This window comes from Rhinopithecus bieti, unplaced genomic scaffold, assembly GCF_001698545.2.
Source record: "Rhinopithecus bieti isolate Rb0 unplaced genomic scaffold, ASM169854v2 scaffold_30732, whole genome shotgun sequence".
NCBI classification, from domain to species: Eukaryota; Metazoa; Chordata; class Mammalia; order Primates; family Cercopithecidae; genus Rhinopithecus; species Rhinopithecus bieti.
This window is the reverse complement of record NW_016814045.1, coordinates 2,166,871-2,193,183: the sequence shown is the minus strand read 5'-3', so window position 1 is coordinate 2,193,183 and position 26,313 is coordinate 2,166,871. Positions and strand designations below refer to the sequence as shown.

The following is a 26,313-nucleotide window of genomic DNA, read 5'->3' as shown; positions in this document are numbered from 1 at the left end:
GTCCAACTAAGCTTTTTTTTTCTCTAGAAATGGGGTCTTGCTATGTTGCCCAGGCTGGTTGTGAACTCCTGAGCTCAAGCAATCCTCCTATCTCAGCCTCCCAGAGTGCTGGGATTACTGGTGTGAGCCACCATGCTCAGCCATTAGTGTATTTTAATAGTGTATTTAAATATGACATTATTTAGATTATCCATGCCACAAACTAACCAGTCCTGAGGGACATCAGACTTGAGAAATTTGGATTTATTAGAAATCACAATATTCCAAGAAGTTTCCAAAGGGCAGCCCTCCCTTGAGGCAAAAATAATAATTTTCAGTGGTAAGAGATATTTCTCACAATCCCATTTGCATATTCTTAGGATGGTATTATTTATGGAAGTCATTTCAAAACCGTTTCAGGCATTGGGAAAAAACAGTGGTTAAAAAAAACCAGGGGTACACTCCCCAAAAGGTGAATTTTAGTTGCTTATTATTATTAGTTGGAGATATTTATGATGATGTTACACAATCTTGTTACTATCACTTTACAGTTGAATTCATTGTCTCGGGGAATATAACTCCTGATGACATAAACCCATTTGATACCTTCAGATTTGCTCCATTTAGGGTGGTGGAGCTCATCTGAATGTAAACTTGAGCTGAAAGCATCAAACACATAGAAGACAAAGGGCGGGCCGGGCGTGGTGATTCACGTCTGTAATCCCAGCATTTTGGGAGGCCGAAGCGGGTGGATCATGCATGAGGTCAGGAGATTGAGTCCATCCTGGCTAACAGGGTGAAACTCTGTCTCTACTAAAAACACAAAAAATTAGCCAGGCGTGGTGGCCGGTGCCTTTAGTCCCAGCTACTTGGGAGGCTGAGGCAGGAGAATGGCATGAACCCAGGAGGCAGAGATTGCAGTGAGCCAAGATCATGCTACTGCACCCCAGCCTGGTTGACAGAGTGAGACTCTGTCTCAAAAAAAAAAAAAAAAAAAAAAGACAAAGGGCTGTGCAGGGCTTTGGTGTCTCATGCCTGGCACAGGTAAGGGAATATACCGGGTGTTCAAAACACAGTTGCTGCAAGAATGAAGGACAGACTGTGCTATAAGCATTTGCCATTGATGAAACAAACTTCCTGTGTAGAGAAAGGACTGATGGGAAAGAGAAATGGTGCTAACAATTTCTTGCTTTTGGAAAAAATTCATATTTGGGGATCTGTAAATTATGAACAAATTCATTCAGAACGCATCATGTTTATATTCTTCCAATAAAGGAAATTCTGAAGTTCTAGTTTTCACTCAGCCCCATTTTAATAAGGCAAATATCAAAATATACACAAAATATCTTGTGGCTTGTTGCTTCAAAATTGTCCTATAATTAGCCATTTAAAAATCGGTGAGGTGCCAGCAGCCTTAGCAGCTTTCAAAAAAAAAAAAACACAATCTTTTTCTTAGAAGGATGAAATAATAAAAGTTATATGCTAAAAAAAAAAAAATGAAAATGGCATTTTCTTCCAGATAAATTAGCTCTCTCTTCTCTATCCTGAATTATGGTATAAAGGAAGGAGGAAAATCCACAGAGATTTATTAGCACCAGTACTAGAATGCCATCAAAAAAAACATTTATTGTATCTAAAAATATTAGTTAACCCTTTCTCTGGTCAGTGATACCAGTAAATATGCCCTTTGTGCTATATAACTACAGCAGTGGATGGAATAACTAAATTCAAACTTCAAGAGAAGCAGTTTTACTATGAATTTTAAATTTGGTTCCGATTTTCCAAGATGGTCTTGTGGCCATGTCCTTAGAGTCTTTAGCAGGCAGGAGGGACTATGGGGTTTTACGAAGCTTTATAAATAGAAACAGTGTTACACTTAAAAGGGGCAGTGGCCTTTACCAGCTAAGTACCATGTGCCTTGAAACACCAGCCCCCTGGCAGCTGAAATCATTAGAACTCATTTAGTCTTGGGCCCTCTGTAGGTTTGACAAAAAAGGGTTGTGAATGCAATTTCTATCCCTAAGGATAAAAAAGGAGGTCAAGGAGTTTTACAAACAATATGTACTATAAGCCCCTGAAGAACCATGAATTACATTTATGAAGTTAAATGTCATTGAAAAATGACTCAACCATGAAACTGACATGAAAACATGGCTGACTTAAACTAATATGTCAATTCCTCTCTCATCACCTTCCCACTCCCCCAGATATCATTGAATGAAACCTCACGAACACATCCTTTCATTTTCTTGTGCAAATTTGTTAATAGTACAACCATGTTTATGCAGGAAAAACGAAGGGATGGCAACTATTGATTTCGTTGCCATGGCCATTTCAGGTTAAATTGTTTGAACGTTATGACTATGATGAATATCAGAAATAAAAAAGCTAAATTGAAGAAAAAGTGCTGATCCAGACTTTCCGATTCCATTTCCTATTTTGAAAACAGCGTATGAATCACCTCGGTTCATTTTTTTTGGGTAGCAGAAATCAATAGAGGAGATTTCATCCTTTCATAATGATTCACGTGGCTTGTTTGGTTGGATGGTTAATTCACTCTGAACATTTAAATAAGACTGGGTGGGATAGTGAGAAAGTTGAGAAATCACTTGAGATTCCATGCATACAGCTGTGTACAATCTTTACTGGAGAGAAAAAATTCGAAGACTGGCAATGTTGTTGCCCTAGCACTTTCCTTTCTCCAAATGATGCATGCAAAAGGTCATTTTAACCTTTCTTGTCATATTATTGGCCTCTCTTATGTTTTCAGCAAATGAAGCTCTGCCTCCTGCAATCCATTTATCTTTAAGAACTTTAACCTTTCAAGCAGGGTTATTAAATCAGTATTTCCTCCATCCAAACTCCCAATTTTTTATGATGCAGACATAGGGAGGCTACCTTTTATAATAGAGGAAAAATTATTTAGGGAACGGAGCAAGTGAAGATCTGGGGGTCAGACTTCTGGGCCCCATTAAAGGCATTACTGCTGATATATTGAAAAATCTTAGAGGAATAATGTTATGGAAGCTGACTTTTGGTAGCCATAGTTCTAAAAACGGTGAAATGCAGGGTTTCACAAGGGAACCCTGTGTGGGTGTATCTAAGTATAAAGCACTGTCATTACTTTGTGGTGAGAGCTGTGATGATTGATTATTTTGTATGGAACTCTGGAGATCCACTGGTTGTTGGGATGAAAGAATGAATCAATTAGCATCTGAGAACCTCATAAAACCTGAGACCCTTTGTTAGCCTGGCCATGAGGAACACAGAATGCATATGGCATCCAACAGGATCTTTTTTATGGGGACATCTTGGGTGGTTACCTCAAGTTCATGCAGAACAGGCAGGGGCTTCACTTTTCCCCCTTAGTTTGTTGGGCAAGTTGACACTTCTATTTCTATTGGGGACACGGGAGGGAAAAGGGCCGTTTGAGTTGCGTGAGGACATTTCACTGGGAGATTGACTTAGAGAAAAGGAGCCTCAGCTGGAAGACAATGACGAAGCCAATTCAGAGATTGGGGAATGGGCAAGGGGCTGAGAGGGTCTATGATCGCACCTTCCTACCAGCTGTGGCCAATTCTTTGTATGGTGAGAAGTAATCAGTGGGCAACCAGAGACCATATTCTGCAAGGGCAAATACAGAGCAGGAAGGCTGACAGGCAGCATGGCTTTCTCTCGCCTTATAGCTACTGCAAGTCAGTCCTAACATTTTGGCACAAAATAATTTATCTCAAATAACTGATCGAGGTAACTAGGACTAGTTAGAACTGCTTTTGTATCCCCTCCAGAGAGGTGCTCTTTCTCCCTGTTCCTGCGTCCCCTCTTCTATGTCCCCCTCTCCTGATCTCCAGGCCTGATCTCTGACCATATTGTCAGATTAGATTCAGTTTATGATATCCCTGATTTTCACCCATGTGTGTGAGAGGCCCTTACGTATCTGCCAGGGTGAGATTTTCAGGATCCATCAAATCCCATCCTTCTTGCTGCACTCTCACTCTCCTCTAGTTTTGTGCAATTGTAGGTAAACCAGGCTAATTTGCCCTACATGGTTTTTCTAAATGACATAAAAAACCTATAGTCTTTCAAGCCTGATTGCTGTCTATTGATATTAATTTTTGGTGAAATATTTACACAGACATATATGGGTCTTAGATTACCAGGAAGAGTTAGTAACAGCAACAACAACAACAACAACAACAAACAGCTTTTTGTTTGGAATGGAGGCAAGGGGCTTAGGAATTCTTGTTTCTTTTCTCTGAATAGCTTTAGTAATTCCCAATTACTAAATAAAGCAGGAGAAAAGAGGAAGAAAGGTAGGGCGAGGGAAAGGAACAAAAGAGGAAAAGAAAGAGAAGGGAGGGGAGGAAAAGTAGAAGGAAACAGAAGACAGAAAGACAAAGGCAGAGAGAGCAATTTAAAGAGAAAAAGGTGAAAGAGAAAAGGAATTAATTTCTATAAAGGAGAGTAAAACAAAACGTTTCTTCCAGAACCATCTCCAGAGGCTTTTCTTGTTCTACAGCTAAAGAAGTTTATCAAAGCAAAAGAGTTTGAAGCTTTTTGTGCAAAATGTTGAAACTTCTCTTGCAAAACACGCAGCCCGGGACTGGGCTCATTAGCAGAGGTCGGGCCCTGCAAACACTTCCCTCCACTGCTGCCTAGCCCGGAGACTGGCAGGCTTACCTTCCTCACAGTGCTCGCCTTTGTAGCCAGCAGAGCAGACACAGTTCCCATCAATGCAGGAGCCGTGGCCCCCGCAGGAAGGATCGATGCACTGATTCATGGGCACGTCGCACTCTGCACCTTTCCAGCCACTGTAGCACTGGCACGTCCCTTTAGAATATTGTCCATTCCCACTGCACAGGACAGGGCAGGCAGCTGCACAAACCAAAGACAGAGCACCAGGTCACAAAGGGTCAGCATCCGAGGGGCGGTGGCAGTCTAAGGAGGTAGAGCTATCTGGCCTTGGGGCTTGGCTTACAGTGTTCTGGGTTGGGGATTCTGGCTGTGGAGGTGCAGAACCATTGCCAGATGAACAACATAAGTGCTACTGATAACAGCGGCTACCACCAGTTAAATGCTTGTTATGTGCTGGGCACGGTATAGAAAGAAGGCTTTATGTGCAATTCATGACTTCATCATCATAATCACTCTATGAGGTGGAGGTTACAATCGTGGTTCCCATTTTTGCAGGTGAGGCTCAGACGGGGGAAGTGACACGTGCAGTCACACAGCTCACAAGCAGGGGAGCCCAGCGGGGAACCAAGTTGGCCCAACTTTGAAGTGGTGTCCTTCACTAAGTGACACTGAAGTACTTATTATTGTTCTGTTGTTGGTATTGGAGGTTAGAATCCATTTTGCTGATTATTTCACCCTCAGATCAGTCGACTCTTATTCCTAATAAGTTTATGCCTATTAAAAAGGAAGGGGGGATGAGACACAGCTGAGTCACTAAAAGTCTCACTGCCTCAGTTTTCTTATCTATACCATGAAGAAATGAAGTAATTCCTCCTTTATCCGCGGTTTCACTTTCAGTTTCAGTTACCTGTGGTCAACTGCTGTCTGAAAATAGGTGAAGACGGTACAATAAGGAATTCAGAGAGAGAGAAATTGCATTCACATAATTTATGTTACAGCTACTGCTTTAATTGTTCTATTTTATTATTATTGTTAATCTCTTACTGTGCCTAACTTATAAATTAAACTTTATCCTAGAAATGTGCGTGTAGGGAAAACATGGTATATTTAGGGGTTGTACCATTTGTGGTTTCAGGTACACACAGGGGGTCTTGGAATGTATGCCCTGAGGATAAGGATGGACTACTGTCACTGTGCCTCCTTCAAAGTGTAATATGTATAATAAAGTATAATGATTAAATATGCTTGACTTATTAAAAAGAAGAAAAGTTGGCAGGCAGGCTGAAGACATGAAATTTCTAGCAGTTCACCCTTCAGCTGTACCCTCTTCCATCTGTTGGTGGGAAGAAGGTTGGAAAATCAGTGGGGATTGTCTGGGAGGAGATTACCTACAGCTGTAATCATTTTGGCCTCAAAGGTGCCAATTCCCGCCTTTCAGAGTTCATCAAGAATGGGATTTCAGTGGTCAGTCTCCTTCAGGTCTTGGACTTCTCACTTCCACATCAGTTTGTAAAGAGCCTAACTTTCCAGTCTGCCTCCAAATTTGGGCCTAAAATCCTCCGGCTGTGGAAGTGGCATTTGGAGGCCTTCAGAAATGATGGACGCAGGTGTTTCAATGACTCCTGGTGTTATCCATGGTTTGGAATGCACAGGTTCCGAGAATTCTGCATGAGTGTGTACACACATCTACATCCTGGGTGAGCTCCCTGTGTCAAGCAGCGATGGCATACCTAATCATGTCACTTCCTAGTCACCTGCCCCACCCAGCCTCATGAATCCCCTTTTGTTGTCATGTTTCTATGTAGTTTTTATGGTAATTAACTTTCCTCTGCGCATGTCTAATTTCCCAAAGATATAGTCAGCTATTCAAGACAGGGACTATGTTTATCATTGTTGATTTCCTTCTGTTGCTACATTCATCAATGGTGGCTTGATTAGGTAAACATTTCTCCTGTGTTCCTGATATTCAGAGATTTCCCAGTGGTGGGGGGTTGTGAGCAAGCACTAAATGGCCATTTATGAAAGACGTGGGAAGAACAGTCGCTGGAGTGAATCTCATGCTGTAAACACAGTGCCTTTTTCTGGGGAAGTGCATGTTTGACCTTAATTGCAAACCGATTTGAAATAGAACTATCTCAATAGTTGACATACAATGAAGGGGATATTTCCCCTCAAAATGCTTTATAATAGGACAGTTGCCAAAACTATTGGGGGCGCTATTTTCGGTAGAAATCTTATCCTTATGAATGTACTAGAGAAGAAGAATGAGTTCAAAAGAGAGAACTTGAAAGCTGCACATTGAATTTAGATGAACTGTCTAAATGTAGGGATCATACTCTATCTCCAGGATGCTTAAACAGAGGAGTTTGTACAGAGTTGCTACAGAGGCTGATTGTCTAAGAGAGGGTAGAAAAAGAGCTTTGAACCCAGGGTGCTCAAGATTTAAATTAGGGAACATGCAAATATGAAGTAGCATGAGAAACTCTGGACTTTCTTAAAGTTTTGAGAGGGATTTAAGACAGTAAGTTTGTTCCATGCCAGTTCCTCCTGAGATTCATGCTAAGCTCTAGGTCAGGGATGGCAAGTGTGTGCGTATGAACTACAGTACTACCTTTCCACACCACTGCAGACATCACTAATTGATCACGGCATCTCGTTCCCCTGAGCCTAGACAGAGCCTCAAAACTGTCAATGCAGTGCCCAGGCTGAGACCGGCAAGCAGGCAGAGTTGGTATTCAAGAAAAAACCTACTTGTCATTTCTGATCTAGGTAACAGTGAAGGTATTTCCTGGTGGGAAGACTAGAATCAACATCACTTCTCAGCCCCCTTCCAGCCCTGCACTGAAATAAAAAACAGTGAGAAGTATGGTTGCACAATGTGTACTTAGATGAGCTTCCAAGGGCTGTTTCTGACTCTCTGACCTAAGGGTTATATATTGGATAGGCTGTCATGGATGGCAGAGAAAGTTACATCAAATCACCAACACTAGTCTCTGATTACATCCTCCTTCCTCCCAAAAGGTGGAGGAGGGTGGAAAGTAAGGTGCAAAAGTTTTGTCTTTTTTAATTGATAAAAAATATAGATAAAATTCTTTTCTTTTTTCCTTCCTTCCTTCCTTCCTTCCTTCCTTCCTCTCCTTCCTTCTTTTTTGAGAGCATGAGTCTTGCTCTGTCACCCAGGCTGGCAGTGCAGTGGCATGTCAGCTTACTGCAAACTCTGCCTCCCAGGGTTCAAGTGAATTCTCCTGCCTCAAGCCTCCTGATAGCTGAGACTACAGGTGCCTGCCACCATGCCCAGCTAATTTTTGTATTTTAAGCAGAGACGGGTTTCACCATGTTGGCCAGGATGGTCTCGAACTCCTGACCTCAGGTGATCTACCTGCCTTGGCCTCCCAAAGTGCTGGGATTACAGGTGTGAGCCATCGTGCCTGGCCGAATTATTTTCTTTATTCACAGTGACACTGTTCCTCTTCTGCATAAACTTCAAATAGAAAAAAATAGGATTGTCTAGAAGGTAAGAATGGGTTTTATTTAAAACCAGGTGCTTGGGAAATCAAATTTAAAATTTGACCTACTTAAATTACTCAGTGAAAAAAATAAAAAATAGGTCAGAGAGTTCTCCACCTTCCAAACGCAGCCTTCCTTCAGGGTTTGCTGCATGCTCACTGGGAGTGTGGTCAAAATGCAAAACACTGTGATGTTCACCGGAAAGCAGGACACTTGATGGGCTTCGGTTATGCCATACAAAGAAGTGGAAGGCGGCACATTAGAGGAGCCAGACTTTCTAGTAATCCAGTTGCCATGGGGCAGAGTGCAGAAACACCAGATGAGCTCCCTCCAGTGGCGACTGGGGTGTCCTGCATGGAGAGCACCTTCCCTCTGGGGCAACTGATTCATTCTCAGACATAACTCAACCCAGGGCATCCCAGTATCTGAGGCTCAGGCTGATCTTTATTCAAGAGGCTGGATGTGAAATGGGGAAGCTCTTGTACTAATAAGTCTTATATTTTTGCTATCACACAAGCTGCATTATTTTTTATGACAGGTTATAGAAAAATGACACAGACTGCCTACTCTGTGCCAAGAAGTATTATGGAGCAGAAGTGGTAGTAGCAAGGGTTTTGGTGCCAGAAAGACCTGAGTTCAAAACCAAGCCTGTACCTTACCAGCTGTGGATTTTGGCAAGATTACTGCACCTCTCAAAGACCCAATTTCCCCTTCAAAAAATTGTCTTTCAGCATTGATGGAAGGATTAAGTGAGACAACATGTATGGCTCACAGGCATAGCTGACACTTGGTAGGCAAATGAACAGATGCTCCCTTATAAAATTTCCATCTCAATCTCCAATCTGACTTCAAGGGCTAATAAAATAAAGAAATGCCATAGGTCTTAAACAAGCACACACAAACACTAGCAACCACCAGACGTATGTCAAATCATACTAATGGAAATATTTCATTTTTTCTTCTTCCAGTCTTTTCTGGTGTGGGAGGGAGTTGGTTGTGATTGGTCAGGTATGAAAGTGGAGCGTTTTGTGTCTCCGCCTGTCTCTCTTCTTCCTAAGGCTTATGGGAGCAGAACATTGTGCATTCAAGCTTCTATGTAAAATTAATTAAAATGTTTGTACAAATTGACTATTCCTGTTTTACTAAATCTAGTAAATGGAAGCTTTAAGACTCCCACAGAAGAAAAATAAATTACCACTACCACTAACAACTGACAGGTTAACAGGCTGATGACAAAAAAATGACAGAATTTAGATTCACCTAAATGGTATAAAGCTCATTTTAATGATCCAGCTGAAGCTCCCCCACACCCCCCAGCTTCCACGAAGTTCTCTGTAAGGGATGAGATGAATTATCAGTGTTATTTACTCAGTGGGAAGTAACAGGAGAAGCCACCTGTCCACTTGGAGCTTGCAGTAGAGAGAATACATGGAGAAAAGTTAAGGATATTGGAGAGGCTCAGTCATAAAAGCAGAGTGAAAATGACTGCATCTTGACAAATAATTTGTGGGCTGGACTAGTTGTGTAGAGAGAATTTCAAATAATGTATTTAAAGATTATTTGAAGTCTGTTTTATACTTGTTTCATTTTATTATTATTATTATTTTTTATTTTTTATTTTTTGGAGACAGAGTCTTGCTCTGTCACCCAGGCTGGAGTGCAGTGGCAGGATCACCATTCACTGCAGACTCTACCTGCCTGACTCAAGCAATTCTCCCGCCTCAGCCTCCAGAGCATCTGGGACAACAGGTGTGCACCACCATGCCTGGCTAATTAAAAAAAATTCTGTAGAGATGGGATCTCTTTATGTTGCCCTGTCTGAACTCGAACTCCTCAACTCAGGTGATCCTCCTGCCTCAGCCTCCCAAAGTGCTAGGATTATAGGCATGAGCTGCTACACCTAGCTGAAGTCTGTTTCAAAATTTCTTTGGAAAAGAGAGGTGAGAATATTTGAAGCTAGTACTCTAAGAGAGTTGTCAAAATAGCACTAATAGTTGGTTGCCTTATATCCCAGTTAGTCAGCAACAGTGATGAATAACTCACATGGGTTAGTAGCTTGGTTAGGTGGTAGAGGATAAGTGATGGAGAAAAGAAGATGCATTGTTCCTCCTGAAGCAATTGAGGATGCAATATTTGGGTCATGGAGGCCAGGTAAACAAAGATCGGTGACCCCCCAAACCTAAACTCCAAAGGCTACCCCATTGGCTTTTGAGGTTGTGGACTTAACTTGGTGCTGAGCAAAACAGTGTCAGAAATGTGAGCTTCCCTTCTAGCAAGATCCCTGCAACTGGCAATCCATCTGGTAGAAAATTAAGTAATAAAATTTGACCCCCACTGCACACTGTATTCAAAAATAAATTCCATACTATGCAGCCATTAAAAGGAATGGGGTCATGTCCTTTGCAGAGACATGGATGGAGCTGGAGGCCATTATCCTTAGCAAACTAGTGAACAGAAAACCAAATATTGTATATTCTCATAAGTGGGAGCTAAATGATGAGAACACATGGACACATACAGGGAAAAAACACATACTGGGACCTTCCGGAGGGTAGAGGGTGGGAGGAGAGAGAGGATCAGGAAAAATAACTAATGGGTGCTAGGCTTAATACCTGAGTGATGGAGTAATCTGTACAACCCCCCATGACACAAGTTTACCTATGTAACAAACCCACACTTGCACCCCTGACCTTGAAGTAAAAGTTTAAAAAAATTCCATACAGATTAATGACCTAAGTAGAAAAACAAAAACTACAACAGTATTAGAAAAAATACTGGAGACTAATTTTATTTTCCTGAGAGGGAGATATGTAAGACATAAATTCTAGAAACCATGAAGGAACAGAAGATCAGATTTGATTATAAAGAATTAATATCTTCTCTGTGACAAAGGATACCCTAAGCAAAATTAAGGGACAAGCAACTCTGAGAAGAAATATTTTTTCTCATGTTTTACAGCATAACGTTTGATATCTGAAATACGCAAAGAACTCTTGCAAATTAATAAAAAGATGAATGAAAACCTAGGCAAAGCACATATCAGAAATAATATAAGTTGCCAATAAAGGTAAGACAAGATACTCAGCTTCATTTAAAATTAAGTAAGTACAGATAAAAATGATAATGAGAAATATTTTTGGCTTATCTGATTGGGGAAAAAAATAAGGCTGCTTACACCCAATGCTGCCATGGCTGAGGGGATGGGCTCTCTCCATCCCAGTGGATGGGTGCAAATCAAATCTAGTTTTCAGGGAGATGATTTGTCACTCTGTGGACAGCTCCCTGGCTCACCATGCCCAGCGGGAAGTCTGTTGACCTTGGCATCTCAGTTTTCCTGACCTATTAAATGGGCAGAGCAATAACGGTCTGTATATGTAGGGAAGGAGAGAGAGAGACGAAGTTGGAAAGAGAGCTAGCAGTGATTATGAAATACAAATGCAAAGATCACCAGCCATCCTAAGTGTGATGCTCACCTCTGACCTGAAGAGCCCTCTCCCCCACCCCCGCCACCTTCCTGCCCAGAGTACTCAGACGCTTTAGTTGGTTTCAGTGGGGGCAAGAGTTGGCAGGACCCCTGTGAAGAGAGGAAACCAGATGGTGCATTGTGACAGATGGGGTCAGAGTCTCTGGCTCAGAGGGCCAAAGTTCAGCTACACCAACTTCCTCATTCCCATTCTGTCAAATGGCACATTAATAAGCAAGAAAGTGATTCAGGGAAGAATTTCCAGAAGGACAAAAAACTCATCAGGTGTGTCAAATCTCTGACATTCAGGAGCCATGTGGGGAAAGAAGCACACGCTGACTTAAGCACGAAAGTATGGATGCTTTAATTAATCCGGGGTGAATTTAATTGCTTTAGTTAAGTGGAAATCGGGTTAAAAATGATGCAGAGCATGCTGGGGTGTGTTAAAAACATGACATATGAGTTGGATGAATCGATAAATTAAAAGTGCACAGATGTTTTAATTAAACCCAGGGAAGTTAACGAAGATCGCAAGAGACTTTTAAGCCTATGATTAATTCAATTCCTTTAAAATACCTGTAGAGATATGGGGATGCCTCCATTTTGAGAGTTATAAAAGTTCTCCATCGATAAGTACTTAAGCTGTTCTTTAAAAAAGTCTCCGTTGTTGTGCATATGTGTGTGTGTCAGACTGAACAGCATTAATTACATAATGAATATTTAAATTCTTCAGAGTACACAGTAAGCTTTTCTGCAACTCAAGTCCAGACGGAAGTAGGTTTACGCTTCTGTTGTATTTGGAGCATCAAGATGAATTTGCAAGTTGTTGGCGTCCTATTACCTGCTAGCATGGAAGCTTCTTGAAGGCATGAGGGGTCTGTTTCATCCAATGCTGTCTCTCAGCAGGCAGAACGGTTCTGGGCATGGTGTAGGCTTATGAGTTAGACAGCCTGAATTTCCTTTCTTCTTTCCCTTGTTTTTGCCAGCTGTGTGACTATGGATACTTTGCTTTCAGCCTTGATTGCTTTATCTTTGAAGTAGGATAAGAATTCTGCAGGACTTACCCCATAGTGGGTAGAAATGAGATAATGATGTCAAGTGCTGTGCACAGAGCCTGGCACACAGTCATCACTAGATAGGAATTTATTATCACTATGCTCATTGGGAGAAAACTGTTCCAACTGGTCACTTTGTAAAGAGACAAGATTGGCAAAGCGCCCTTTCCCTGTCCCCCATCCCAGCTGACCTCTTTCTAAAGACTGGTTTATTTCCCAGCACGAAAGGTTTTCCCATAAACCACAGAACGTGCCCAGCTCTGTGTGCATCACATCTCCCTAGAGTTAGGTATTCTGCCTTCCAGGGCTGCTCTGCTACTCATCTAGTAGTTTAAAGAGGAAAAAAAAAGAAGGGTTTTTAGTCTCGGAAGCAATTTAACTTGGGGGAGGGCTGACAGACTGAAGTCCTGCGAAGTGATTTCTGTTTGGTAATGCAACAGCCACGAGAAACATCACGAGCAGCCGTGTTTTGGAGCTTGCAGGCATGGACTCGCACGTGGCCACCAAATAATGTGCACTGTAAGTTCCAAACTGGGGAGGAAAGGGCTCCTCCACGCCTGCTTGGCAAGCCAGGGGGATGAGAGGTCAAAAGTGATGTGACTGCCTCGATCTCTGTTCTCTTTGGGCAGTCTGAGCAGAGTTCAAGGGCAATTTATCTAGACTCAAACTTGAATGTGCCTGGGAGTCATCTGGGGACCCTGTTAGAATGCAACTTCTGACTCAGAATGTCTGGCATGAGGCCTGAGCATTTGGATATTTAACAAAATCCTGATGCTAGTACCCCAGACCTACTGGATCAGAAATTCCGGATGGAACCCAGCAACCTGTGTGTTAACAGATGATTCCAACAAGGGCTCCAGCGTGGGTATCACTAATCCAGTGGGTAAGAACATAGTTCAAAAACCATACCTGGGCAAGGGTCTTGAATCTCTGAGATTCAATTTCTTTAGCTATGAAACAGAGATGATCATGACGTACGATATAAGGATGAAATGAGAGAATTCACTTAAAACCCTTTGCACAGCACCCGGCATGTAGTTGATCTTCAATAGGTGGTGGCGATTCTTCTTATGCTATTTTATCAAAGGTGACTTTGCCAAGGGTGTCTGCTCAGTCGCTTTCTGCAAAGCATAAACCAAGTGCACCTGCTTCAAGCTCCTGCTCCTGGGCCTTTGCTGCCAAAGAATCCCTGTACGTTTCTTCAGGTCAGGGGTGGGAGGAAAGAGAGGTGGGATTTTGCCATCCAGCTGTGGTGGGCTGAGGGACATTCTTTTGGGCAGCAGCTATGGCCCATGGCCTGTCTGCATTAACGAGGATTTCAGGGCAAGATGGGGTGGTAGAAGGAGATGGGTATGAATGATGGAAGGTTTGAAGGAGCTAGGATGCAGCCCTGGCTGTCTCAGGAAGGACAGCTGGGACCTGAGCCTCCTTCATGGAGAGAGAAGGAAGCTCTGAGGGAGGCATTCCTGGTGACGGGGAGGATCATCCACCCTCAGGGAGGGGACGAAGACCTTTGTCATTGTTCTCCACGGTACAGAGGAAGATGTCTATTAATGGGAGACAGGAGAGCATATGGTGAGGCAGAGTCAGAGGGGGCTCAGAGAACCCCAGCTGCTGGCAGTACTTATTGTTGAGGATGTCAGGAGTGGTCACACTGCCCTGGATTCAGGGGGTCTTCCTGTCACGTCCCTCTCCTGGGTGGCTATCAGGGCACAAGCTTCAGAACCAGGCAGACATGGCCCTGCTATGTAACCTTGGGGACATAGCTTACTTTCTCTAAGTCTTTGTTTCTTTTGCTGTAAAATAGGAATAATAATAATGAGTTATTTCAAAGGCTTGTGAAGGTGGATACTGGCTAACATTTAATACATGCCAAACAAAGTTTCCATGTATTTACTTTTTGGTCCTCACAGCAATGTAACAGGAAATATGGCTGTTGTCTCCATTTTACAGATGAGAAAACCGAGGCTCAGAGTGGTTAAGTAATTTTCTGAAATGGGTACAGTTAACTAGAGCAGCAAGAATTCAAACCGAGAAAATTCCAACCCTACAGCTTTCCTTCTTAATCACTTTGCTATTATGAGACAATGCATGTACATTGAGGAATAAATGGCATTTCTTTTCTGTAAACTTTTTCTTTCCTTCTTTTTTCATTCCTCCTTCTTTCCTTCCTTTGCTCATGCCCTCCTTCCGTGCCTCAGAGGTGGCTGATTTATTGCTGCATGATTGATCCGACAAATTAGAACCTTGTTCTTTGGCACTCGCTTTGGTTCTTGTGACATTTTCCAGTCATATTTCATCTTTATAAGCCTTGCCTCCGCTATTCAAGTAACCAGACATTTAACAAGCACCTATTTTGTCCTGGGTACCAAACTAAATACAGGGAGGTACCAGGGGGACTGCTGGAAGCTTGTCATGAGCAGGAGAACCACCTGGAGAGGAGGTGGCCGGCATGTGGCAGGGGCTGCTGCTGCGATGTTGTCAAGCCCAGCTGACTGCACGGTCATATCTGAGGGTGCTTCAGGGAGGTGGCGACTGTGAGCATGGCCTTCCATGAGGAGCAGCAGCTTGATAGGAAAGGCTGGGATTGATGTGAACATTCCAGCTGAGAAAACAGCCTGAGCAAAGAGGAAGAAGCAGGGCCTCACACTTTATGAGGGGTGACTATCGGGAACTTAGAGTGAGTGTTCAGGTTTCAGTGGGAGGTGATAGTGCGAGAGTAGTTCAGATCATGGATGACCTTGGATATCATTCTAAGAAATGTGATTTTCATTTTCGGAATATGGCCCCGACCACCTGCGTCAGACTCCCCCCGGGGACTTGTTAAAAAGGGGCATTCCTGAGCTGCACACCAGTCCTACAAGTCAGATTGGCTGACACGGGGGAGGAACCTGGAAATACACATTGGCACCAATCTCTTCAGATCCATGTCTTTAAACCAAAGCTTTTATAACCATTGTGAGAGGTGACTGGGAGCCACTGAAGGTGTTTGAGGAGAGTAGTGACATGCCCTTAAGAGCTTTGGGAGAACTCTGGAGGTGGGGAGGAGAAATACTATCATGGAGAGGCTGGTGGCCAAGTGAGCAGGGCAGTGGCTCCCACAACTTAATATTTATATAGAAAAATCCAGCTGTAAGGATAGAGAGGAAAAATGGAGCAGAGATTGTTGGAGATCGATGGAACAGGAGTAGGCAGGTGATGGGAGGAAAGAGGGTAAGAACATCAGGCTCTGAGGTCAGAAGATTTCTCTCTCTCTCTATCTCTCTTTCTCTCACTCAGGCTGGAGTGCAGTGGCAAAATCTCTGCTCATTGCAACCTCCATCTCCCAGGTTCAAGCAGTCCTCCAAACTCACCCTCCCGAGTAGCTGGGACTACAGGCTTCACTACCATGCCCAGCTAATTTTCATAGTTTTTGTAAAGATGCAGTTGCACCATGTTGCCCAGGCTGGTCATGAACTGCTGGGCTCAAGCGATCTGCCTGCTTTGGCCTCTCAGAGTGCTGGGATTATAGGCGTGAGCCACTGCACCTGGCCAGGGGCTTTCTACCTAGGAAACTCTTGTTTCCTCTCCTGAAAAGTTTACTTGGGTTCAAACTCAGAATTCTAGTGTGTAACCATCCCATAAGCTCCCTGCAAAGACAAAATTCCTTTATGCCTCACCTCTGAGGTCAGTCTCATGGCTAGACGAGTGTTGAAAGTCCAGGCCAGACTGCCTGGTTTGAATCCTAACAATTCCGCTTACTTGCTGAGTGATTTTGAGTAAGTTACTTAAACTCTGTGTGCCTCATGTTCCACATCTATAAAACGGGATGATAATCACCTATAAATTAGGGCTACTGATGACTGAATGATATAATTACGTAGTTGTTCAGCAGAGTGGTTGGCATATATAGTAAGAACTCAATAAATGTCAGCTCTGATGATGATGATGATGATGATTTGTTTTTAGTGCCTGCATGTAGCCATGGGGAATTGGGTGGTGGGTACTTTTGCCAGTTAACAGGAGAAGAATGGCAGGATTCCTGTTTTTTTCTTTCAAAGCTCCACAGAAGCTGGGTAGGAGCCGAAACCAACCCCCAGAGAGAAGACTTTATGTTCCCGTGGTTGTGGCATTTCTGGGCCTCCACTGACAGCTGTTTAGCAGCAGGAGTTGTCATTTCTAATAGCTATTAAATACGCATTACCTAACAACTACGGCTCTGGTGTGTTAAGTTTCTGCTGCAGGTTGAGGCCTCAAGCTCAGCCCAAATAATCCATCTGAGAAGCCAGTGTCAAAACAAAACAAAAAAACCCCCAGACACCTCAGTTCTCTTCTGAAATGCAAGGCTGCTTTACAAACAATCCTAGGAAGCACCTGAAGTTAAAGCCTTCACGTAAAAGCAAATACAAGGGAAAGGAATAATAATTAAAAAACCTCTAGCCCACAACAAATAGCATTACAGTAATGAGAAAACCGTGCAAGGGGAATAGTAATAACAACAACAACAAAAAAAACTGTAGAATAAACAATAACTTGAATAATAAACATAATTATGGCTGGACAGGAGAGGTGCCTCATGGAAAACGGTACAAATTGCCAGGAAAGAAATGCCATTTTTCCTGAAGTTGTGAATCTGAACAGCTTGCCTATTAAGTTGCTCAATTAATGCAATTCTATACTATTCAGTCTTCTTGGTCGCATTTTCTCCATATTCCCTGATGCTAATGGGTTATGTTTGTTGATTCACACCACTGTTCTTTGGTTTATTTGTTTTTGCTTTTACTCCTATGCTACACTAGTTTGCCATGTAGCAATTGCACTGTGCAATATTACAATAAGGACTGGGAAAATTTTATGGATGTAATGTCTATTACAGTTTGCGATAGTATTTCTCTCTAGTTCTCAGTGATTTAAATGTGACCAAACCTTCTGTACTTTATCACAAAAAGCGGGTTTTCCAGGTGACTATTTTGGTGAGTGTCAAAATAAGAATTTATGGTGTATTACTGTCGATTCACTTTGAATTAAAATATATATATTGCAGCAAAAAAAATTTTTTTTAAAAACTTTGAAAACTTCAAATGTTCATGATGCCTTACAGGCATCCTTACAACCCGGTCTCTCATGGCCCAGGAGACCAGGAGCACCTGTGTGATAAGGCTGGCCTCTGCCCCAGGTTCCCCTTCCGGCCTTCCCTGACTGTGATCTAGTGACGTTCAAATGCACCAGTAAAATACCCCCATGCCTTTTGCTCCACCCTGACTCGGCAATAAAGGCACTTGGCCACCAGCCCTCACTTTCTCTTAGCTCCCACCTGCCTGGCTGAACCCAATCCCTTGAAGCTGGTCCTACACGGCCCTCTGCATGGTGCTGTGGCTCCCTCTCTAGAATCTGAGTATAATAAGTCTCCGAATTTCATATGTCTCTCCCAGCATGAGTTCCACAGTCGGAGTGATCCTTAAAGACCCCACCAGGGGAACTTACTCCCCCATTTATAACACGCACATTTTATTGCTTTATAAATTTCCTTATTTTCTCCTTTGGAATGTCTATAGCGTTCAAAGTCAGCATCACAGCATTTTGAGCTCCCATTTACATTACCCCATTGCTTTTAATATGAATTGATCAGACCAGAAGCTCTCGGAAGGCAGAGCCTGTGGTTCCCTCTCTCCTCCCTCTAGTCTGGCTCTTAGTGCAGTACCTGTCTCACAGCGGGCACATCACAAGTATTCGCTGAATGCACGAGTAAGTTCAGTCCCCTCGACTGACTCAGGACAATGTGTTAGATCCATTCCATGTTATTTCCATGAGCGGGTCAGTTTCATTTTGCCTTTGGAGCCTCTCAGGGCCCCCGAGATGGTGGGGGCTGTGGAATAAACACTCTTGCAAACGCATGCTGACTGATTCCTCCATTCACTGCAAGGATGTCTTCAGATGCCTGATGCAGACTGGCAGGTTTATAAGAAGACAAGGAGCTGCCATTTGCACTGCACATCTGAGGGCACGGGAGGCTCAGTGTGAGGTCAAGAGAGTAAATCCGCATTTCTGTCACTTGGACACATACTCAGTCGCTTGGATGTGATGGGAGTCTCTCTTGCTAACATGGCAAGTTCTCCCCCTGGCAGGAGGGCCTGAGTTTGCCGGCTGCCTGCAGTCACAGAAACTGGCAGAGTTCAAGGCATCCTGGGCACAGCTGTCAATGAAGGAACAAAGGTGAATGCGAATTTGTGATGATGGAGGACCTTATGTTCGGGGCCTCTTAAGAGTTTTCATCAAGAAAGAAGGACAGGCCTGGCTTGGTGGCTCACACCTGTAATCCCAGCACTTTGGGAGGCTGAGGCAGGTGGATCATCTGAGATCAGGAGTTTGAGACCAGCCTGGCTGACATGGTGAAACCCCATCTCTATGAAAAATCCAAAATTAGCTGGGTGTGGTGGTATGCCCCTGTGATCCCAGATACTCTGGAGGCTGAGGCAATAGAATCGCTTAGACCCTAGGAGAAAGAGGTTGCAGTGAGTTGAGATCGTGCCACTGCACTCTAGCCTGGGTGACAGAGCAAATCTCTGTCTGAAAAAACCAACCAACCAACCAACCAACCAACCAACCAACCAACCAGAAAAGAAAGAAGGACGCTGACTATGGCCCACAGCCAGGAGATGGGGCATCCTGTTCTGGGGAGCAGGAGACTCAGGTGCACCTGTCTTTGCACTTACTAGCTGATTACCTCATTCTGTTGGCTTGGGGTTACTCCCTGCCAACAGTCAGCTGCTTCTTAAACCCGAAAGTTGTTTGTGAGTGGCAACTTGTCGCAGCCACTGCTAAATTGTGCAGGACCAACGGGATCGAGACTTCCCACCTCTCTGCCTTACGTGTGAGGGGGAACAAAGGCACACACACACACACACACACAATCACATTTTACTTTTTTTCTTATTAAAATCAGAAGTGCATCTCTGATGTCATGCACTAAGGAAGACATTGCATCTTGCTAAAAATGCATAACCTCAAGCCAATCACCGGAAAATATCAGACAAACCCATACTGAGAGACACTCTACAAAATACCTGACTAATGCTCTTCTAAAAGGTCCAGGTCATAAAAGGCAAGGAGTAACTGAGGAACTGTCACAGACTGGTCAGGTTAAAGAGATGAAGGAGACGTGACAATTAAATGCAATGTAGGATCCTGGATAAGAAGCAAAGGGCAAAGTTAGGAAAAGTCTGTAAATTAGCTAATGGCTTTGTATGGATGTTAATGTCTTGGCTTTGATCTTTGAGTTACAGAAATTTAAAATGCGGACATAGGGTGAGCTGGGTAAGCTCGGTATGGAAACTCTATGTTCTATCTGTGCAACTTGTCTGCAAATCTACACTAATTTCAATATAAAAGGTTTAAAAAATTGCAGGGAGGAGGATTGGTTAAAATAGAATTTACCTCATATCATTGATATGAAGACAAATGAGAGTACATATTAAGTACTTTACACAATATCTGGTGCATATTGAGTACTTAAAAGCTATTAGTTGTTATTTAAAAACAACTGGAAGTATAGGTTTAACATTTCAGAAATAAGTCCGGTGCTAATCATTAGATTTTTGCACTTGAAACTGGTGCAAGTAAACCTGTGTGCTTGTGTTTACTTGTTTCTCATTTCATCCCGCAGGTGTGGTCAAGGAATTTTGTTATTTTAGGAGCCAATAGTTATGAATTGAGGTATTCAAGGCTTGAGTCTCTCCAGATCCCAGGCTTATGTGTGCTCAAGTCCATTGTGTGTGCTCAAGTGGGATTCTTGATGTGAATTAAGTGTGTAAGAAGCTGACTTGGCTTGGATGCTAATGAAAGTGAAAATGTTACTCTCCAGATAGGGTTAATGGGGGCACTAACATTTCCTATAGTTTCTCTTTTCCAGTTTTCTGGTTTTGACATTGTTCTTTTTAAAATAAATTTATTGCTGGGCACGGTGGCCCACGCCTGTAATCCCAGCACCTTGGGAAGCTGAGGTGGGTGGATCACCTGAGGTTGGGAGTTCAAGACCAGCCTGACTAACATGGAGAAACCCTGTCTTTACTAAAAATACAAAATTAGCCATATGTGGTGGTGCATGCCTGTAATCCCAGCTACTCAGGAGGCTGAGGCAGGCTTGAACCCAGGAGATGGAGGTTGTGTGAGCCGAGATCGCGTCACTGCACTCCAGCCTGGGCAACAAGAGCAAAACTCCATCTCAAAAAAAAAAAAAAAAAAAAAAAAAAAAAAAAAAAAAAATCATAAGGAACTATAATGAATTGACTTAAAAAGTATGTTAAGTGATTAATAATACTTATGTCCCATGAAACTGGCAGATAAAAAGAGTAGTACATGAAAGATCAAGGTTGGGAAAAGACGGCTTTAGAATTGAGGGGAAAGTTCTCTTTGGTTAACATGAAGTACTTAAACTGTGGCCATTTAAAAAATACTAAGGCAAAAAACGTACTATAGGGTCAAAAGGTAGGAATCTTACTCCTAAAAGCACTCTTAACAACCAACTTCGCCCAGAATAAATGGAGAAATAGGGGGAAAAGCAATTTTATTCTTTAAACATCTTCAATTTTGTCCACTGTTGTGCATGAACAGCTAATTAAAATATACAAGTTAAATGCTAGATTTCACGAGCAGTAGACTGAGTATGGAGGAGTCCACTACTTTATAACTCCACTCAATATTTGGGTTTCACAAGGATCAATTAATATACCATGGCTAATGTACACTTGCAGTGTGCGCCCAGCCACAGGCAGGTGGTTGAAATGCATAAACACACACGAGTAGTCCTTTTAAAGGCAGCTTAAATGGACACCCCATTACAGGTATCCATAATGCGAATGGTACGCTCATCTGCCAATGGATTTAGAGCAAAGGGTTCTTAAATTGGCGGGATACTTAGGTTTTTTAAAAGGCCAGTAAACTGGATGTGCAGTCCCAGAGCACCACATGGTTTTTTAGATTAATAATACCATCGATTGTGTGTCAGTGTTAATATACATTTACAGCTCACAGGCCTGTGCGGCTGAGTGTTCAGCCTATTGCAGCCCACATACAAAAGGACGACTCTGTCCTTCTTCTCATTAATGCTTTCACTGCCCAGGAAAATAGATTACGCAAGGAAAGCCATTCATTATGACACTGAGGTTTTCCTTCTTAAAAGCCTCTGCTAGGAAGCGGCTCGGCCCTGGTTGATTGCATGTGCTGTTGCTCTGTTCTCTCCTGCTCCGTCAGTGACGCCTCGAGGGGCCTGAGGGAGGCGCTGGGAGGCAGGTGCCAGTCTCCAGCTGTCACCATTGCTGATGTGGCCCGCCTGCCCTTTGGCCATTGACAGAGTGGCACTAAGCTGGCACAGAGCCCAGAGAGCTGTTTGGGTGGCTTCTGGCCTGAACCACAGTCCTGAGACTGTGGGCAGCTTCTTTGGCCTTTTTTTTTTTTTTTAAATTATACTTGAAGTTCTGGGATACGTGTGCGATGTGCAGGTTTGTTTACATACCGGTACTAAGCATATGGTTTTGCTGACGCCATAATGGTTTGCTGCACACAACCGCCATCATCTACATTAGGTATTTCTCCTAATGCCAGTCGTCTGATAGGCGATTGATATACGGCGTTTGACCCCTAAAGCCCCCCACGCCCCCAACAGGCCCCACTGGTGATGTTCCCGTCCCTGTGTCTCTGTGTTCTCATTGTTCAACTCCCACTTATGAGTGAGAAGCATGTGGTGTTTGGTTTTCTGTTCCTGTGTTAATTTGTTAACGAAAGATGTTTCGCAGCTTCATCCACGTTCCCTGCAAGGACATGACTCATCCCTTTTTTTATGGCCCTGCATATGTATTTTCATGATGTTATGTTCCACATTTTCTTTAATTCAGTCTATCATCTGATGGGCCATTTGGGTTGGTTCCAAGTCATTTTTTTTTTTTTTTTTTTTTTTTTTTTTTTTTTTTTTTTTTTTTTTTTTTTTTTTTTTTTTTTTGGGGGCTATTGTGAATCGTGGGCTGGCAATAAACATATGTGTGGCATGTGTTCTTTATAGTAGATGATTTACTTAATCCTTTGGGTATATACTCAGTAATGGGATTGCTGGTCAAACGGTGGTATTTCTGGTTCTAGATCCTTGGTATTTCTGGTCTAGATCCATAATGTAGATCACCACACTGTCTTCCACAATGGTTGAACTAATTTATATTCCCACCAACAGTGTAAAGGTGTTTCTATTTCTCCAGATCCTCTCCAGCATCTGTTGTTTCCTGACTTTTTAATGATCGCCATTCTAACTGGCATCAGATGGTATCTCATTGTGGTTTGCAGATGACCTGACTGTATATTTAGAAAACCCCATAGTCTCAGCCGAAAATCTCCTTAAGCTGATAAGCAACTTCAGCAAAGTCTCAGGATACAAAATCAATGTGCAAAATCACAAGCATTCCTATACACCAACAACAGACAAACAGAGAGCCAAATCATGAGTGAACTCCCACTCACAATTGCTACAAAGAGAATAAAATACCTAGGAATACAATTTACAAGGGATGTGAAGGACCTCTTCAAGGAGAACTACAAACCTTGCCTTCTTTTTAAGTTTATCGAAGCTTTCACCATACTGCGTGATGGAAGAGATGCCTGTAAGTGGTGTCATTTAGGAATTAAGTCTCATGCACGTGCCATCAGACCCAGAACTTTAAGTACAGAAAGCCCCCTTCACTTATCAGCATTTGGAAGGCTGGAACCCTCACATCTTTGAAACAGTGAGACTATTTGAAATAGTATTTTTCAGAGCAATTGTGATGAGGGTGGGAAAGGAGAGGTACTATTTAGCATTTACAGAGCAACTTCACTAATGATTGTCTTGCAGAAAGTCAAGGCAGGAAGGTCTTTTAATAAAGCACACATAAAAATAATGGGAAGATTAGTTACACATATAAATACATAAAATAATATGCATAATTAAATAAGAAAGTCAAGCCCTTTCAGGCCTTATTGTGCCCTGCTAAGAGCTTTGTGTGTGTTATCTTACACTATCCTCACAATAAACCTAGGAAGTAACTCCCCACTTTTCTAGATGAGGAAACCAAGGTTCATCAGTCACTTAATGTCAGATACCCAATGGCAGAGCTGGGATTGGAACCACTTGCTGACTCTGCAGCAAGTGCGCTTAATTGTCCCTTCACTATTTTTCAGACTGTGATATGGCCTATTAGTGGGTGGAAAATCAGCGTAATGGGTCATAACTGGTATTACAAAAAAATGAGGCCGGGCACAGTGGCTCATGCCTGTAATCCCAGTGCTTTGGGAGGATGAGGCGGGCAGATGACTTGAGGTCAGGAGTTTGAGACCAGCCTGGCCAACATGGTGTAACCCTGTTTCTACTAAAAATACAAAAATTAGCTGGGTGTGGTGGCACACACCTGTAATTCCAGCTTCTTGGGAGGCTGAGGCAGGATAATTGCTTGAACCCAGGACAGGGAAGTTGCAGTGAGCCAAGATCACACCACTGCATTCCAGCTTGGGCGACAGTGAGACTCAAAAAAATAAAACAAGCCGGGCGCGGTGGCTCAAGCCTGTAATCCCAGCACTTTGGGAGGCTGAGACGGGCGGATCACAAGGTCAGGAGATCGAGACCATCCTGGCTAACACGGTGAAACCCCGTCTCTACTAAAATACAAAAAAAAAAACTAGCCGGGCGAGGTGGCGGGCGCCTGTAGTCCCAGCTACTCCGGAGGCTGAGGCAGGAGAATGGCGTAAACCCGGGAGGCGGAGCTTGCAGTGAGGCGAAATCCGGCCACTGCACTCCAGCCTGGGAGACAGAGCCAGACTCCGTCTCAAAAAAAAAAAATAAAATAAAATAAAAAAAAAAATAAAAAATGAAATAGAATAGAAAAGAAACATGGAGTAAAATATCATTTTGTGAGTTTCATTTCAATTTTCTACTTGTATTTAGACATAAGCACTTGTGTGTGTGTGTCTGTGTATCTGTGTCTGTGTCTGTGTGTGTGCCTGCGTATAAAAGTGTGAGATGCTCTGCTCTTCACTACAGCTGCCTCTGAGAGAGCCATTGAAGGTCACACTGAAGGTCTCTGGCAAGCAAGGTGTGTAGCCCCTAAATTCTCTGTTATTGTGAGAAGCATTTTCTTTCTTATATTACCTTTCCCCCAAGAATCTCAGGGCTCCAGCTATTCTGTGCACAGCAGTGTAGATAAATTAATAATACAATTTAAAACCGATTCCACCAAGATAAATAGCGCTTCCTAGATTAAGAGTGTAGCTGGCCAGAATGAATGAAATTTACTAACCCTGAGATGCTTAATCTTCCATTACATAGAAGTTAATGATTATAAGAAAGGAGTGATGGTAATTCACTTCTGCTTTTACAGGAAATCCGACCATCTCATTTTTAGCACATCTTTCTTCTCAGCACACCTCAGTGCCAAGGATAACTGCCCTGCTCCTGTAGGTACATTGGCCAATGGTCATAAATCAAAGCCTACTCTTTACCAAAGACTTATGCCTTCTGGCATGCATGGCCTTGCAAGATGTCTCCAGGGAATTTGTTGGGAAGGCTACTTGGGTGCCCCTTCTGTTACCCACTCAGAGAAGCCTAAGGAGGGTCTGTTTTCCAACCATAGCAGGGAAGCAGTGGCACATACCTTTAGCACAGTCTGCTCCTAGAAATCCTGGGAAACAGTGACACACCCCGGACACACATTCACCATTCCCATGGCAGTTACGTGGACAGTCCTGTACTGAATCTGAAAAAGAGATAAATGTAGTGATTACCTTTTCCTCTGCCTACTGGTGCAGTAATTTAACCATTAGTAACTTGCCATTTTTAAAGACCAGTGCTAGCAACCTCAGATGCCTATAATAGGGGATTGGTCAGGAATATGAACAAGTGAAGAAAGAGAATAGGGAGTGGTGGGGACGAGGACAGCAGGAACAGTGCTCTCCAGGCAATGGCCCCAGGTAGGAATGCAGGGCTAGTAGTGCTGTAACTTTTGCTTTTTAAGAATAAACTACCAATCTCATCTATCATAGTGGCTCACAGCTGTAATCCCAGCACTTTGGGGGGTTGAGGCAAGTGGATCACATGAGGTTAGGAGTCCGAGACTAGCCTGGCCAACGTGGTCAAACCCCATCACTACTACACACACACACACACACACACACACACAATTAGCTGGATGTGGTGGTGCACTCCTGTAATCCCAGCTACTTGGGAGGCTGAGGCAGGAAAATAGCTTGAACCCAGGAGGCAGAGGTTGCAGTGAGCTGAGATCGCGCCACTGCACTCCAGGCTGGGTGACAGAGAGAGACTCAATTTCAAAAACAAAACAAACAAACAAAACAATAGAAAGAATAAACTATCAGTCTGGGTTCAAAAACTATGAAAGCTGCTGTGTTTGAATGTTGACAAGTTTTTAAACACTGTACCCGCAAGACCGCCACCCCAACCTTCATCATCTCAGTCATTTAAGATTTGGTCTGATATGCAGGGTGTCAGTTTTTAGCCTTAGGTATAGAGAGTGATTCTTCAAAATAGGAGCAGTTATTGCTAACCTCAGATTTGTCGAGTAAAACATTCCTTGCTTTAAGGAATTCTAATAAAAGAAAACCCAAATGCATAAGACTGCTTAAATTCGGCATGATTTTGGAATTCTTTTTTTTTTTTTTTTTTTT

The 26,313-nt window shown here is 42.9% G+C and overlaps 1 protein-coding gene across 1 annotated transcript in view; it reads right to left on the bottom strand.

The window, feature by feature from the left end:
• TENM2 (teneurin transmembrane protein 2) overlaps positions 1 to 26,313 on the bottom strand; it is a 1,242,216-nt gene that overhangs the window by 145,483 nt on the left and 1,070,420 nt on the right. Inside the window, 2 exon segments of the mRNA XM_017849440.1 lie at positions 4,660 to 4,854; positions 25,284 to 25,385. Coding sequence (XP_017704929.1) covers positions 4,660 to 4,854; positions 25,284 to 25,385 — 297 coding nt within the window.